The sequence below is a fragment of the Protobothrops mucrosquamatus genome, unplaced genomic scaffold (genome assembly GCF_001527695.2).
Source record: "Protobothrops mucrosquamatus isolate PMUCROS unplaced genomic scaffold, P.Mucros_1.0 scaffold3998, whole genome shotgun sequence".
NCBI lineage: Eukaryota > Metazoa > Chordata > Lepidosauria > Squamata > Viperidae > Protobothrops > Protobothrops mucrosquamatus.
Genome location: NW_015389936.1, coordinates 94,282 through 110,965, shown reverse-complemented (window position 1 = coordinate 110,965; position 16,684 = coordinate 94,282). Strand labels below are relative to the sequence as shown.

Below are 16,684 nucleotides of genomic sequence, written 5' to 3'. Positions count from 1 at the left end.
GAATGCTCCAACACTGGAAGTTTTTAAGAAGAGACTGGACAGCCATTTGTCCGAAATGGTATAGGGTTTCCTGCCTGAGCAGGGGGTTGGACTAGATGACCTTCAAGGTCCCTTCCAACTTTACTATTATTATTATTATTATTATTATTATTATTATTATTATTATTATTATTATTATTATTATTATTATTATTATTACATATAAAAAGAATAAATGATGGTTGTTTGGATAAGTGAGCTTCCCTTGTACTTACTGTTCGTGCAAGATCTCTGCAAATAACATTATTAGTCAATAACTGTAGAATAATCTCTGTGTCCCACTTTCGACAGTTTTGAATATACTCATGGCTTCCCACACAATGCTTGCTGTGAAAACAATAAATGCTGGTGATTATTCACTATTTCAAATTATCAATAAGATTTTCAATGAACATGAGTTCAAGTCCTGCCTTAGCCATGAAAACCAGCTGGGTGACTCTGGGCCAGTCACTCTCTCTCTCTCAGCCCAATGCAACTCACAGGACTGTTGTTGTGGAGAAAACAGGAGGAAGGTGTGTTGGATAGGCCTTGAATTATTTGTAAAAATAATAAAGGCAGGATACAAATAAATAACTAAGAATATATGGACATGGTTTTTAGAATCCATGGCTCCCTTCCCTTCACTAGTTTTCCCATTTCTCTTTTCAAGTATTGCTTAGCAGAACTAGAAAGGGGCTAATAGCAACCATGGTTGGAAAAGCTTACAGAGATTATTCTGAATTTCTGCTTACTATGTTATTAATAGTAAATAATTAGGATGCTAGTCTTCTAAGCATCATAAACACGCTGAGCAAATATATTTCTCAAATAAAATAACTCTAGACATATTTAAAACTATTATTTTGGCATATTTAAGTGGAACAGGATTCATATTCCCAGCTTTGCCTGTTCTGATGTAATTGCCCCATTACTGCAGCATGTATTTTAAACATGAAAAGTTGGCAGAATCACTCTTAATAAAACTCCAGACTAAGAGATGATGCAGAACCTGCAATAAGCCAAAAATATATTCGTTTTAAGTAACTGACAAGACACATGCTTTTACAACTAGCTGCCATTTTCAAATACTACAGGATTCTGCATTAGACAATTGAATGTATTCCATGACAGCATATTTTTTCTAAGTATAGTTAAGTTTGACAATGCTAGTATGATTTATTATAAATCTGAAATCTAAACAGATAAAAATAAAATAAAATGAACAATATGCCATATCTAAATGAATACAGTAGAGTTCCAAATTCAACGATAACACCTATTTTAATTCTGATTGCTAAACTACTTACTCTTTTTCCAATTAGTAACAGTCAAATTTGCGTTCACTATAGTTTTGTAGAAATCAGGATGTAACCAAAGCAAAACTTACTTCTGTAAAACTTCTTCTTGTCCACAAACTTTCAAAATATAACTGCCAATATCTACATTGTTCAAGTCATCATGCACCCAGCAAAGAGCCTGCATTATTATAAGTTCAACTGGAGAACTCACTGTTTGGGGAAAAACAAACACAAAAGAAAAGGCAACAAAAATAGTGAACTGAAGGCAGTTTTTTAAAATAGAAAAACATGAGCAATTAACTCAATGCAACCTGAAGAGTTTTTGAAATATTGTAGTTAGCAATTTGAGTAATAGAATAAAAAATTAACAGCAATTTATTCTCAAAAATCCATTCAGCTGTAATTAAAAGGCATATCTGATGCTCTATGGCAGGGGTGTCAAACTGCCGGCCCGCGGGCCAGACGCGTCATCCGGAAGCTGTGCCCACCCCATTGCCGGCAATGGCAAAACTGTCCCGATACGTTGCGTGACGTCACATGACGTCACGAGTTTGATATGTCTGCTCTATGGCTACATCAGAAGGTAGGAAAACAAAGCATATGTTGCAAACATAATGGATGGGATTAAAAATACAGGTAAAAGTCCACACGTTTTAAATATCAGTTCCAATGGAAATGGCTCCTGTAATGCTGATCTCTAGGAATGTGCTTGATAACCCATGGAAGTCAAGCCGAAATATCTTAAAACCATGAAGTTTATGCCCTGCCTAGCCTTTTTTGCATAGGGGGGGGGAAGTGCTAAGGCAGCCAGATGTTTCCTTTTGGAATTGCAGAACTCTGCGGAGTCTTGGGAAAGCTGTGCTTTCTTTCCAGAGCCTTGGAAAAGTAAAGGTATTTTTTCTTTTTTTTTTACTACAAAGCCAGCCCCAGCACTCCAACCCCACCCAGGAGCATGGGAAAGGGGGCATTTTAAGACTGTAGCGGAGTAGCTGCCTTTAGCATTTTTTCCCCTTCTTCTTTGTAAAAGGGCCAGGTTGGACAATCTCATGGAAGGAAGAACATTGTGAAGGTCTCTTGGACAGTGTGGGTGGCTGGGCTGGAACATTCCAGGAGTTGGAGCTTCATCGGGGGAGGGGCTGCTTTGTGCCTCTGTGGTCTCCCTCTTGTGTGGAACTTTTTGAGGGGCAGCTGCCTTGTGCCTTGCTGTGGAGGCTTCCCTGGTGTTCAGTCTAGGAGCAGGGAGACTGCTTCATGTTCTACTATAGAAGCTTCCAGATATTTTGCATTTCCTGGCAAAAAAAGTGTGATGCCTTTTTGCTGCGTTGTTAAGCTAAGGCGAGTTCTTTTTTTTGACTCCCTGCGCCATGCATACTGCAAAACCCCCAAAGCTTGCCTGTGGCCTGCTCTAAGATTCACCCAACCCGAGGCACCCCCACTTTCCACTTAACCCACATGATCATTCAATGACCTTGTCCAAGAAAGCCATGATGTAGTTGTAAAGTTGAGTCAAGTCACATGGTGACCCTATTAACAACTGCAATGACTTACAACCAAAATTCCAGGCTCAACTGTGGCTGTAAGTCAAAGATTACCCTCAAGGGTATAATTTATTACCAACATTATTTTGGCAATCTTTCAATCTACTGAAATATATCTATTAAAATAAAGATGCACTTACCATCACATGTGAACGTCACTGGCTGTTGGAAACCTTCAATTTCTATTGAAATCTTGATGCTGGAATTCTCTCCACTTACATTTCTCTGCAACATGACTGGACTCAACACGAAACCTAAGTTTGTATCATGCTTGGTATGAGGAAACTTGGTCCTTAATCTGTAAACAACATGTTTATAAATGCAGTTACAATGATCACTGGAGTAACAAACAAGAACATAAAGCAACACAAAGTGCATTCAAATTGCAAATTTAAGCATGATTATGCAGGATTACCATTGAAATCAATGCACTTTCTGAATTTAAAATTCTTAGATTTTATATAGCTAATCTAATTTTCTTAACATTATTAATTTAATCCCCTCTCTACTCTGTTAAACAACATGCTCTGACAGGTTCAATATTTTAATCATCTTAAATCATCCATCAATTCCATCTTTTTTTTAAAAAGCCTCTACAATAGTTTTTAAACTGATTTGTGTAAAGCTAGTAATTCTGAAATAAACTACAGATTTGTTCTACCTCCTTCCTTCCTATATACTTGTGCAGCCAAACAAGTGCCATTCATGCAAATGAGGGAAATATCAACAGGCTAGAAGAAAGCACAAGGATTTATTTATTTATTTTTAAAAAAGGAAGAATTGGGAGGGAGAGATAAAATCATCTCTTCCTTTCAACCAGCAATTGATAACTCTTTGCTTAGTGGCAAGAATGTTGACTGGCTGTTCAAAAAACGAACAACTTTGAAAAGGACAGAAAGATTCAGAAAGGACAGTCATGTCATAATCTGCTCATAGAAGGAACGAAGAAGGACTGACAAGGATTTACCACAGCTAGATTTCGTATGGCTGGATCTAGCTCCAAGCCTGAAAAAGCAGAATTAATTTCTGGCCTAGCTTCTTGTTTCATATGTCACAATGAAAATATACTCCAACTTTCAAAGTTAACATAATTCATTTTCCACAAATTGCAGACTGAAGAAGGTCCCAGTTGGATAAGAATGATTTCTATCAAATAATGTAGTAGCTAGTCTTTAAGAGATTTAGAATACTCTTGAATGTAATCTAGATGCAATAACCTGGAGGACAGGCTAAAGCTGAGGAAGTAACTCACAGCAATTATATAATGTTATCTTATTACTTTCACACCCAGCTGTACCTCAACTGAGGGCTGGAAGAATGTATTAAGAAAAGAAATACTTTATAACAAAATTGCAATGTATTCCATATTAATTATATTAACTCCAATGGTGGGGCTGAGACTAATTCATCTTTCTTCAAAATATCTCCTGTTTAAATTACCCAGGTCAAAAATAGCATTCAGAGACTTCATTTGCAAACTATGTCATTACAAAAGTGAAGAATATAAGTAGCTCAGGATTCAATTGTTGGGTTCTTGCTTTTCTCCAAAGTTGGTTTTCTTCTTCCATTTAACGTCCAGTTTGGGTAACATCTTGAATACTCCGACACCAAGAAATGCCATTGGCTGGTTAAGTAGACATGAAAAAATAAGCAGCACCAGAAGCAAAGGTTTTTTTTTCTTTTTTAATACAGGTGTAAGATACATATCACTATCTTATATTCTTTCAAAAAGCATATCATGACAACAATGATGTGATTAAACAAACAAACAAAAATCCTTATGAAAACAATATTTTCAAGCAAAAAATTAAATGATATGCCTGGCAGAAAATAACCTCAGATAGGCATCTCTTATAACTGTCTAAGAGTCACTGACATTGATTGGGAAGATTTCATCACCACTCTTTCATGCTAATGTTTTTCAGCTGTTTCACTGCATAGCATCTTGATGGGTTTTAGATGCAGGCTTTTCCAAGCCCCTCCATTTCTTTTTCTCTCTGTCTCTTTTGCTATTCCCTTGGTGGATGTGCTGGAACAGTTAAGGCCACTGACATACCACAAAGTCCACTTTCAGTTGGACTTCAATCTTCTGGCAGATGGCTTCACATTATCCTGAGGCACCCTCTGGTACATTGAAAATTCATAGCAAATTCTGTGTTGGTGAGCTGCCCAGTCCCTGATTCAGCAAACCCCAGACCAGGGGTAGGCAACCTTGGCTCTTTTATGACTCGTGGACTTCAACTCCCAGAATTCCTGAGCCAGCGAGTTGAAGTCCACGAGTCATAAGAGAGCCAAGATTGCCTACCCCTGCCCCAGACCATAACATTTCCACTACCATCCTTTGGTATCGGGTTTTCTGGTGAAATGTTCTCTTTTGTTTTGCCAAACATGACTTCTGGTGCTGTAGCAGAATAACATATCTTTGTCTCTTCAGTCCAGAGCACATTTTTCCACAAGTCCTGGTCTCTGCCTTAGATGTTCATGACCAAACTTTAGCCTGGTCCCAAAGTTCTTTCTGAACACAATGGTTTCCTCCTGGCACCACACATTTTTGCAGCTTCTCTCTAATGGTAGACTCATGCACTTTGTCATCATTATTGACAAGAGTTACCATAGCTCCTCTGATAAAATTCTAGGGCTCTCAGAGATTTCTTTCAGCAACTTGCATTCTGCTCTTGGCCTGAATTTGCTGGGACAGCCTGGCCTGGGCAAGTGGGCAATTATTTTAAATGTTTTCCATTTGTAGATAATCTTCGGGCAGTGGATTTTAAATCCTCCCCAGACTTATAAAGTGCCTACAATCTTTTTTCCGAGGGCTTCAAAAGCTCTTTCAATCTAAGAATAGTGATAAGACACACTTTAGCAGCAAAGACCATCTCAAAGCAAGCATTTAGTTTAAATAAGACTGGTTCCTCCAAGATCTACTCATTTCCACCTGATCTGGTGCACCTGATTTTAATTTAGGTATTTGAGATAGTCATAAATGTAGGAATGTACTTCCTTTTTCCACATGCACTATTTCCATTTATTTAAGTTACACAATGAACTACAAAATTTAAACAGTACGTATTTGTTACATTCAATTCTCTATCAATATTGTTGAAATGAAAATCAAATAATTGTTGAAATAGTCAAAAACTTCAATGAGATGTAACTTACTTTTTCACTTGACTGAATGTCATGTAAAATATGTACCCGCTTGTCCAACCATTCCACAATGTAAGATTGGGCAGGATGTTTTTCTGGCAATTTGTCTTACACAATAATTTTTACTATATTTAAATGACTCCTGTTATTTGTTAGATTTATATCCCACTTTTATTACTTTATAAGTAACTCAAGGTGGTGAACTTTCCTCCTCCTATTTTTCCCACAGCAACAACCCTTTAGGTGTGATGGGCTGAGAGTGATTGGCCCAAAGTCACTCATCTGGCTTTCATGCCTAAGGCAGAACTAGAACTCCTGGTTTCTAGTCTTTAACTATTAGTATGGAAGGATTTTGTTGATTTGTGTGCTACAGTGATGCCAAACAGTTGGGTTAGGCTGTTGGTGGTTTCTGAGATGCTTTTGATGTATGAAAGAATTATCCTTTTCATGAATTGCAACACTTGTACTGTGATTATTTAACTGAATAGACCATTTTAAATGAAGTTGCATGGATATTCATTGATTTGGACAATATGTAATTAATCTATTTTTGTTTTCTGTAGTACTGGGCTACTACATTGCAGGGGGGGTTTTTTCTAACCATTATTTTTTTTGCTCAAAATGAAAGTGTCATTATATAATGAATCCATATTTGGGGTTGGGAGGATTTTCATATACCATAGTTCTTATACTTCATTTGTCCTGTTTGATTAGATTACTTAAGGTTTTCTTTTCATTTTGCTATTCAATTTGGATACTGGATTTGGATTTATGAGATTGTATGTCTCCCTGACTTTTAACCATTCTTTTGCTTCTAGAATATACTATGTTATGAGAGAATTATTGACCCCAAATCACTCATTCTTCACTCATGCTAAAGGGGAGATCAAAACATAGTTTCTCAGCTTCTGCTACAACATTTTAACTCCTATACCAAACTAATTCTCTAATTTCAGTTGCTTAATACTACCTTATACTTTAGTCCTTTATGGGGCATGCTGTGTTCTGAAGTAGATATGGAACAGCTCAACTGAACCATCCATTCTGGTTCAGTTTCATCTTTTTCTCTTGAGATTAGCTACAACTGGGATTCAGTTTTTCTTTTTACCCACTTGTTTTTGCAAGGTAGTTTCGACAGTAGTCCTTTAATGGGTTTCAGATTTATAGTTTGTTCTAATTTATGTTTTGTTGTTGATGGCTAGCTGGTGTTAGTCTAAGGTGTGCATCCATTATCATCAGATGTATCATTTTCTGACTGCTGTCTTCTGCTATTTTCTATTTGGTTGCATCACACCTTCTCAACCCAGCCCACTCATCAGATTATGGTTAAGGAAGGCATGTTGTCCTAACAGCTAATACATAGTCAAGCAATCCTTAGTTCAAAAGTAATATTTATGCCACTTTAACTTTATTTCTGATAGGGTTTTGAGAAAGAAAGGGAGTGGGTTGGGATTAATTTTGCCCCACTTTATACAGAGCAGTTTCATCGACTTTTTTCATATATATTTTTTAATAAAAACAAAAATAAAAATCCATAAAATACTGTTAGCAAAAGATTACTTGAAAATAATTGGCTCAAATAGAGAATGATTGCTGTACCATATGACACATATTTATTGGTGAGGACCTTAGCCATGGCTAATGCTAAATCATGGTTGTCAAATTCGACAGTATGGTCAATAGCATGCAAACATATTGCAGTAAAATGCTATGTTTTTCCTGATTAAGAAAAAGCAGGGTTCATACAAAATCCTGGCTTGGATCATACATCATTCCAATAACACTTAGCAAAAGCATTTGGACTTATATACTGTTCATAGTGCTTTACAGCACTCTTTATATGAGTCAGCATATTTCCTCCAACAATCTGGGTCCTCATTTTACTGACCTGAGAAGGATGGAAGGCTGAGTCAACTTGAGTTAGTCAGTATTGAACTCCTGGCATGGGCAGAGTTAACTTACAATACTGCATTCTAACCACTGCACTACCACGGCTCTTTTAAGCAAAGAAATAGCACATTGTATAAACCCAGGCAATTGTAAATTATTCACCAAACCTTGATTCAGCCACCCATATCCAACCTATAATGTTACTCTTTGCTTAGTGTGATAAGTGAACCAAGACACTTAAATTAACTTGCAGAGACTAGTTTCATTGTTAAAATGTTCAAAACCTTAAAATGTGAACAGGAAGAAAGTTTCTGTAACCAGTATATAAAAACAGTACTGATAATTTCCTTAAAAGGCACACATAGTTTATCATTCATTGTAGGAACAGAACTGTGTTAATATGGTGACAAAAAAAAGCCCATAGAAATTTGTTAGCATCTTTTCGGATTAACACATTTTACTAAAAGACATGAGCTTTCTTGAGCTACAATTCACTTGATGAAAGCTTATGCCATGTAATAAAATTTGTTACTTGAAAAAGGACTACCAGATTCCTGACATTACATTTCCATTAATAATAGTGACTGAGTTTGACTTAAATTGCTTACTTTGCAATGGCATCACAAAATGCTGCTTGCTCTTGATTTTGCCATTCAACGTTTTTTAGAAGTTTGTTTTCTCCTGGCAGGCTACTGGTCCCATTGTCTGTCTGAAATGTAAGGATAAAGTGAAATGAGATAGATATAATTCAAAAAATATATACAGGAAAGGTTTAGAAAGCTGATCTACATAGACCCGTTTACTAAAGGTAGTAATTTTGGTAGTAGAAATGGACAGTCTATATCAGTGCTGCTTTCAATTGGCAACTTTCAGCTGGTACAGAAATACTGGTGAGGAAGCAAGTGAAAGAGAGCTCTCCAATTCTACTACATTCACCCAAGAAGAAAAAATACTAGTTTTTGCTATTGTGATAAACCTGGGTTGAGTCTAAATTTAGCTGAGTTATTGATAAGATTTGATGGAAACAAGATATTTCATTACTAACTCATTTACTTTGTAAATGTCTAACATTAGGTAAAGTAGAGTTTTGGATGCTGCAGTTACAGCTGTGAATTTTAGATACATGTATCTTGAGATAATGAGTTTTTATGCCAACTGTAAGGCTTCTTCTAAACAGTTACTTCCAACAAAGGTGGTTTACCAAAGAGAATACAGAAGTATTCTGAATTTCTTTTCTTACTGGATTTTGGTAAAATAAAAAAAAATGAAAGTCACAGAAAGACTTAGGTAGTTTTAACAGCCTAAAGCTGTAATTTCTGAACCCATCAAAAAAACCTCTGTGGATTTGGCAAAGTGGTTGTACAACAGATGTTTTGTCTAAAAGCATCTCTAGATGAGCTATTAGGAAGCGATTCACTGTAATTTTATGTTACAGTGGAACTCAGATGTGCTGGATATTTCTGTGCTTTATATGCTTTGTAATTTCTTTAAATTTTCCCAGACGCTCTGATTCAAAGATTCCATTCTACAGTATTTAAGAAAAAGAGCCAAGTTACAATGTGGCAAGAGCTGAAGTGCCAGAAGTATCTCTACTTTTTATATTTCTCTCCACAGTTAAGAAAAAACAGTGCTTCTTATTCATATTAAAGCACATGCTCCTAGAAATCTGCTATTAAAAAGTAATAAATGTATCAAAATCTAGCATAAACTTTATTACAGAATGCCTACGGGCTCCACTGGATTGTGTGGAAGTATGCCCACCTGCCTTAGAGAAAGATTATTTTAGGACTGGAAAGTACCCTGGTGGACTGGGATCAGACTTACTAATTTGGTACATGAGTGTTTTGTGATTACTATACCTACCATAGCAAAAATTTGGAGAATAAAAAGTTGTGTGCATATACCTACATACACACAAATGTATACACATACAAGCTTTCTTAGTTCCAACTATATTTGCTTCAAAATACCCAATCTAACATAAAATAATATTAGGTTACTATGAGGCTCTTGTGGTACTAAATTTTGAAATGCCTGGTAAGTGAGGATACTTCAAAATCCAATATATCTTTTTTTTCCCTGTTATGGAAAGATGTGAGCAAACATTTATACAGCTGTTCATAGTCATGTTGATTCATAAAAAAACAATTTGAATACTTTGAAAAGAGGACTTGCCTCGTTCCTGCCACCTGTGACATTTTGTGTCAGCCATTACAGCTACTCATTTGCTTCTGATTTAAGGGACATGTCACATGATTATGTCACATCAGGAAATGTCTAATTTAATATTTCCAAAGTATATTCTGAGAAATAGCATTCAATTAAACGACATCTTCTGAATAGCAAATAATGGAGCTGGGCTAGTCCTGCTTTTGGCAAGCTGTATGGTATAATGTAGTAAAACAGCTAGTACCAAAATCAGGCTAAAAAAGATGATTAAAATAATATTTTATTATCTATGTGAAAGTACTAAGTAGTCCCCTGTTTAGGAACAAGTTCCATTCCTAAGGTCTGTCCTTAGGCTGAATTTATATGCAAATCAGTACACTATTATTATATAACACCATATATGTAGTATTGTATAATAAATTAGAACCATTCTGCATTTCACTTGAACTACTGTGTATTTGACCCAAATTTTGTTGCAATGGACTCCATTCTTAGCTATAGCTTATCCTTAAACCAGAGCATTATTAACCTGGAGACTTGCTGTATTTTCAAAACTATATAAAAATTATCATGATACACAGACTTTAGTTACCGAAGCTTCTTGCAAGAATTAGCCATTTCAAGATCCTATTTAGAATACACAGAAGATAAATACACACACACGCGTTGTACATTATTGGTTGTTAATACTGAGGAATATTAACAAATAGGATGCTACTCTACACCTATTTGTATAATTGCAAGGGAACAATTTTTCATCTAAATTTGGTAAGAAAAGTTTGCAAAGTAACATTTGCATTTAAATGGAAAAATATTTTTAAGATGTTTTACCTGTGAAGTTTGGCCCTGTAATTTAGCAAGCTGAGCAGTTCGAATGTTTAAAGACTGACTTCTTGTAACTGTTGCCCCAGAAGCAGATTTTCCACTAAGTTTTCTTTCAAGATGGCTCTTTCCTGGAGACTTCTCTTCTAGTAGCACAGCATCCCAAGGATCTTCTACAACTTTAGTATTAGTTATCTTTCCTCCATCTTCTGAAGTGTAAAATATATCTATATTGTCCACCTTTGGTTTACTTAAAGGATCTAAATCCAACCAATCAAACTTACTAATATCATTGGAGCTTTCAGAGGTTGACAAACTAATAGTAGATTTAGCACCAGTCATTTCTAAGTCTGTCTTTGATTTCCCATTTTTCTGAAATTCTGAAGTACTTGCAATCTTATCAAATACTTTTGCCATTTCAGGGCTAAGGGTTGAATGATACATAGGTGCACTTCCTTGGGGATGGAACGTTGAAGTAAACGGCAGTGGGTATGAAATGTATGGAGACCTTTCTGGAAGACAAAGATAGGCAGGCTTTGTAGATTGATAAGTGGATACAGCTGGATGAAGACCATTCTGAAAGACACCAACTTGTTTATTGAAAGAAGGTACAGGGTAAACAGAAGATCCGGCACAACTAGAAGACCCAGGCAAACTAGACGTCCATTGCCCTCTTTGAGCAACAGGGTGAGAATAAAATTGCGAAGATGATGCCCCAAGTATCTGAGTGGCTGACAATGTAGATGGTTTGTGGGATTCAAGATTTTCTTCTAAAAGAAGTTTCTCTAATTCAGCACAGGTAAGTTTGTCTATGTCAATTGAATTTAACTTATCGTCCACCTTCTTCTTGCCATCAGACTCCGGAAACACCATAAGATCATGATCTTGTTTTCTGCAGGACTGTACGTTTGGCCAAGAGTAGCTTAAGGTATCACTCTTTTGTCTACTGCCAACCACTACTCTTTCTTTTTGCATCTTAGCCAGAGCCTCAGCTTCCATTTGCAGTGCTTCTTTTTTATCCACTTCTTTGGGCCTTGTTGGATCCAAAACTGGTGATGAACGTTGTTTAAATTCATCGCTGCTAGATATCTGGGCCATTCTGTGAAAGCAGATGTCCATTAACAATTTCAATTCTTCTTCTGAAAATCTTTGGCCCCAAAACGTTCAAACAGATTCAATAAAACTAGTGGAGGGGAAAAAACATATAATACTGAAAGTATTTACAAAGTCGCTATTTTCCATTTTTACTTTAAAATTCTGTCTATTAGGGCTTTATAGGTATTTGGAAAGCCGGAAAGGTGCTTTTGATCCACTATGGACAAGCTTGCAGCGAGCAGCTACCTAAAAATGCCACAACTTTTCCCAGCCTTGCATGATATCCTTGAAAAATATCTGAAGCACCGACAGAATGCAACTATATTATCCTATCTTTAACTCCTTAATTCAAATGTGTATTTTTCTGAGATCTTATGGCTATTGTATGAGATCAGAAAAAGTCACAGCTTGTCTAAGGAGCCACTGACAAGTACAACAAATATACTCGCACCAGATGTGAAGCACCTTTCCTGCTTTGGATCTGTATTATTATACATTCCTACAGAATTTGTATATTTGGAAATATTGCAATTAAAACTATCCTTGACTTAGTTTCTCATATCAGATAATTATTCATCTGGATTGTTCTGAACAATGACACTGCAAGGTATAAATATAAAAAAACGTATTAAAATAATTTTTATGCCATTCAGTGTTTTCTCTTTGTGTCATTGAGATACACAGCCCTAAGAACTGCTGATGTACTTTCTCCTTAAAAAGTAGCCTTTCTATTTATCAGTCTCTTCCCCTCTAGCCTAACAGAAGAAAACCCAGAGCTAATTGAGTTCCTTAGTTTCTCAGAGAGATTAAAAGATAATCACCACACTCCAGCTACTTGCACTTATAGCTAACATGAGAGAAAGTGCCTTCTGTTCATCTACTCATAGCTTACCTGTCAGGGGTGATTCTGCTTAATGCCTTTAGGCAAGTAGGCTGGGTTAAGGTCATCACAGGCTTCTAGCTTTCTTCCATTATTCCCACCAAAGCTGGGCAGAATGAAGGAATGTGTAGTACTAGGATTAAACAAAAGAATATGGTTGATAGAAGAATGGGAAAACATAGAATATATATTAGAAATATGGCACAACTAATACTGTATATTGTATACCAAAGTCATTAAGTTAGACATTCATAATGCTTCCTTAGATGAGGAATCACTGTTAACAAACTCTAGGTCAGTGATGGCGAACCTTTTAGAGACCAAGTGCCCAAACTGCAACCCAAACCCCACTTATTTATCGCAAAGTGCCAGGGCTGCATCAGCATTGTGGTGCCCTCAGGGTGGGGGTGGGGAGGCCGTGGCCCACTGGGTGGGCATGGCTGCAGTGGTCACAGCAGACTGGGTGAGCGTGGCCGGGGCCAGTCCGTTGCCATCTCTGGGGCATCCCCGGGGGGGCCAACGCCACTTGCTCGCTCACTTCCTGCCCTGTCGCTTCCAAACGCTACGTGCTCGCTACTCTGACGAACTCTGGTGGGGCAACAGTGTACATGCCCACAAAGAGAGCTCTGAGTGCCACCTCTGGCACATGTGCCATAGGTTCGCCACCACTGCTCTAGGTGCTTTAGAGTAGCCTTATTGTATCAGCACTGAATTCCGGTTTCTTATTTATTTAATCAAATCCATAAAGTGCTCAACTCAATCGACTATGGACAGTTTCCAACAAAATCAGCCAATACAAAACCCCAATAAGTTCAAATAAAGGACAGAAACCAAAAAGGAAACTGATAACACAAAGATATAAAATAAAAAACAATCCCCCCCCTTGCCAACTCTTTATCCTAAATCCTGGGGAAAGAGTCCTATTTTCAAGGCTCACTTAAAGGACAGCAATATATGGGCAATGCAAATTTCTGGGAGGATACCATGCAATGGTGGAGGTGCTATAACAAAGAAGGCATAATGTCCCAACAAATGACATTTTTTTCAAGGAGGGGACCCAAAACACCCACATCATGCTGGTCTTTACAAGAGTGGGCAGAGACAATGAGAGAAGGGCAGTCTCTCAGGTAACATGAATGGCTTCATAGGTCACTGTCAATATCATAAATTTCACTCAGAATCTCATTGATAGCCAACCTACTGGGCTAGAATTTGCACACACAAAAATCTACTAATTGGCTGCAAAATCAACAGATATAGCTATAAAAAGGAAAATTAAAATTTAAGTTCTGCAAGTATAGTTTCCAAATAATGAAGCCATATTTCCATTTTATTCTACTCAGATCAGACCATACCTTGACTACTATTTTCAGCTCCAGGAACTACACTTAAGAATTTTTAGAAAATGATACTGATTCCAAAATATATAATGAAGATGATTAGGAAAAAAATCCTATGAAAATAGATTAAAGGACATCTTTAGCCTTGAGAAGGTAGAAGGGGGCTATGACACTATTCTTTAAGTACACAAAAGGATTTGCTCAGGTCAAGAAATATCTTTTGTTCAGAGTGCAAGACAGGAGTTAATACTATAGATTTAAGTTACAGAAAGATAAAACCCAATTAAGTTTTAGTGAGAAAAAAAACCCTCAATTATTCAGGCAGGTGGCATGCTCCTTTCAATGAGGAGTAATTACATACTAGACAACTCATGGCATTGTCGTTTCATTGTTTTAAAGATATTTCTATAGTTAGACAGAAAAACAATGATTATAGGAGGACAAAATAATTAGTGGGAGTGGGAGCAACTTCTGATCTCCTGTGGGATACCCCACTGAATTTCCTTATGGGAAATTGGCGGTGTGCATTGGAAATCTTCCTCTCTCTTTGTTCCTCCTTCCCTTCTCTCCCTTCCTCTCTCTTTCAAGTTTCCTTCCTATTCCTCCCTTCCTTTTCTCCTTCCTTCCTTCCCTCCCTCCCTACCATCCTTCCCATCAAGGCAGGTAATTGGCTTCCTCTCTTCCCTTCCCTTCCTCCCTCCCTCCATTTCTGCCTCCCTCCCTCCGTTTCTGCCTCCCTCCCTCCCTTCCATTCCTTCCTTCCATTTCCAACAGGAGGTAAGTGGCTACTGCTGGGTGCATGAGGGACTGAAAATGAGTTCAAATGACTGTAGCAGCATGCTGGCAGCACTGAAGCAGCCACAAGTTCCCTAAATTTCATTCCCTCAGAAGTAATGGATTCTGGCATTCTGTACCCCATTTTGAGGTACCTTGGTTGAAAAGATTTTGCCCTATGCGGCACCATTTTGCCATTTTGGTTACAGGTTATGAGTGTTTTAGTAGTATATAAATATAATGCAAACAACAAACTTTGAAAAAAATAAAGACCACTCTTCAACTATGATATTGATGGAAGCATATAAGCAGTTAGTTCAGAAGCTTATTATCAAAACTACCATAATAGGGCTGATAGTAATTTTCTTATTTTCTGTACTATATCACCTGCCTCAGGAAAAACAGATACAGAAGTCTGGCTTAATCAATAACAACTGTTCACTTGTATTATTCTAGCACTTAAAACAATATTTATATACTGTTTGTTTTTATATCTCCACAGATTTAATGCTTGATGAGAAATCACTTCAGTATCTTTATGTAAAGGCAAATTATTTAAATCATGCATCACATTGTCTTGATCATTAATTAATACAACTCAATGCTGATCTGTCTCTTCCAAGGCCTCCTACTTTTCCCAATGAGAAAAAGGGGTTTTCAGTCCTTAAAAGCATTGTGTTAAAAATTTCTACTAGAAGCGCAAGCATAAGAGTTTTCAGCACAGAAAAACAATGTAAAAAAAATTATGCTCTGGGAATCCTGCAAGATATAAAATAAATTGCCTGAAGTTTTATGGTAGAACTAATAAGGAGAAACAGAACATTGCTTTTCGATTTGAGAAAAAAAACTGACAAGAAGTTAATAAACTGGACTGGAATATCAGGTCCAAATAGGAAGGAACTACATTTGAGTATGCACTCAGTTTAGTTACGGAGCTCGCTACACAATTGTGCCAACAAGTCACGGAGCTTTGTTTAGCACCAAACATTCTTTATATGATAAAATATGTTAATACACACAACTGCACGTGCACACACCAGCAAAGCTTGTTTTAAGTAGGAGTACCGGAATAGCCTCACCAAGTGGCAGCATCTAGCTGCTCTTGTCTGGCTCAAAATCTAAGCAAGTTCAGGCCTGGTTACAGATCAGGTCTAGCTACTTGGATAAGAGACTACCAGGGAATATCAAGACTGCAGGCTATACTAAGAAGTTGAAAAATATCCCAAATGAAAGTTATGGCAAACCACGTCCATACTGTTGCCAAAGAAAGTAATATAAATGCATGGATATGCCCATGACGTTACCAGATGCACATCCGTGAACACCAACTATCAGTCAGAAAACACAATGAAAACTTTTTACTCTGATAACACAGGGAGAGAGATTCAACCATAGTTTCAAGTGGGAAACTGTAAACATCCTAGACCAGGGTAAATCCATGCTAAGTAATACCCAGAAGCTTGGTATTCAGACAAATCAGCCATCAATAAACAAATAAACCACATTTACACACTATTCAAAAGAATCAATAAAAAAGTTCTCCTCTCCAGCAATCAATACCCAGATAAGCAGGGATTAATACCAGATTAAACAGTCTAGACAAAAACAATACCCTAATCAAGGAACTAACAAGAAGAAAAATCATATTCTAATCACATTATCAAAATTCTGGCGCTTGGCACCACACATCCCCTTTATAATCATGGGGGGAGG

At 37.0% G+C, this 16,684-nt stretch overlaps 1 protein-coding gene across 1 annotated transcript; it reads right to left on the bottom strand.

Moving 5' to 3' along the window:
• Positions 1 to 1,401: 1,401 nt before the first annotated feature.
• LOC107298464 (phosphatidylinositol 4-phosphate 3-kinase C2 domain-containing subunit alpha-like) lies at positions 1,402 to 12,039 on the bottom strand. The gene is made up of 4 exons (XM_029286530.1): positions 10,892 to 12,039; positions 8,500 to 8,600; positions 2,995 to 3,152; positions 1,402 to 1,526 (listed from the first exon to the last, which is right to left on the bottom strand). The coding sequence occupies exons 1-4, from the start codon at positions 11,999 to 12,001 to the stop codon at positions 1,402 to 1,404; spliced, it is 1,494 nt and encodes a 497-aa protein (XP_029142363.1). The 5' UTR covers positions 12,002 to 12,039.
• Positions 12,040 to 16,684: the final 4,645 nt, after the last annotated feature.

What these genes read in the sequence shown, in the direction of transcription:
- LOC107298464 (XM_029286530.1), bottom strand. Translation starts at nt 12,001, where the DNA reads ATGGACATCTGCTTTCACAGAATGGCCCAGATATCTAGCAGCGATGAA. An exon ending in TACAGGGCCAAACTTCACAG is followed by an intron (nt 8,601 to 10,891) that starts GTAAAACATCTT and finishes CTTACATTTCAG; the next exon opens with ACAGACAATGGGACCAGTAG. An exon ending in TTTTGTGATGCCATTGCAAA is followed by an intron (nt 3,153 to 8,499) that starts GTAAGCAATTTA and finishes TGTTGTTTACAG; the next exon opens with ATTAAGGACCAAGTTTCCTC.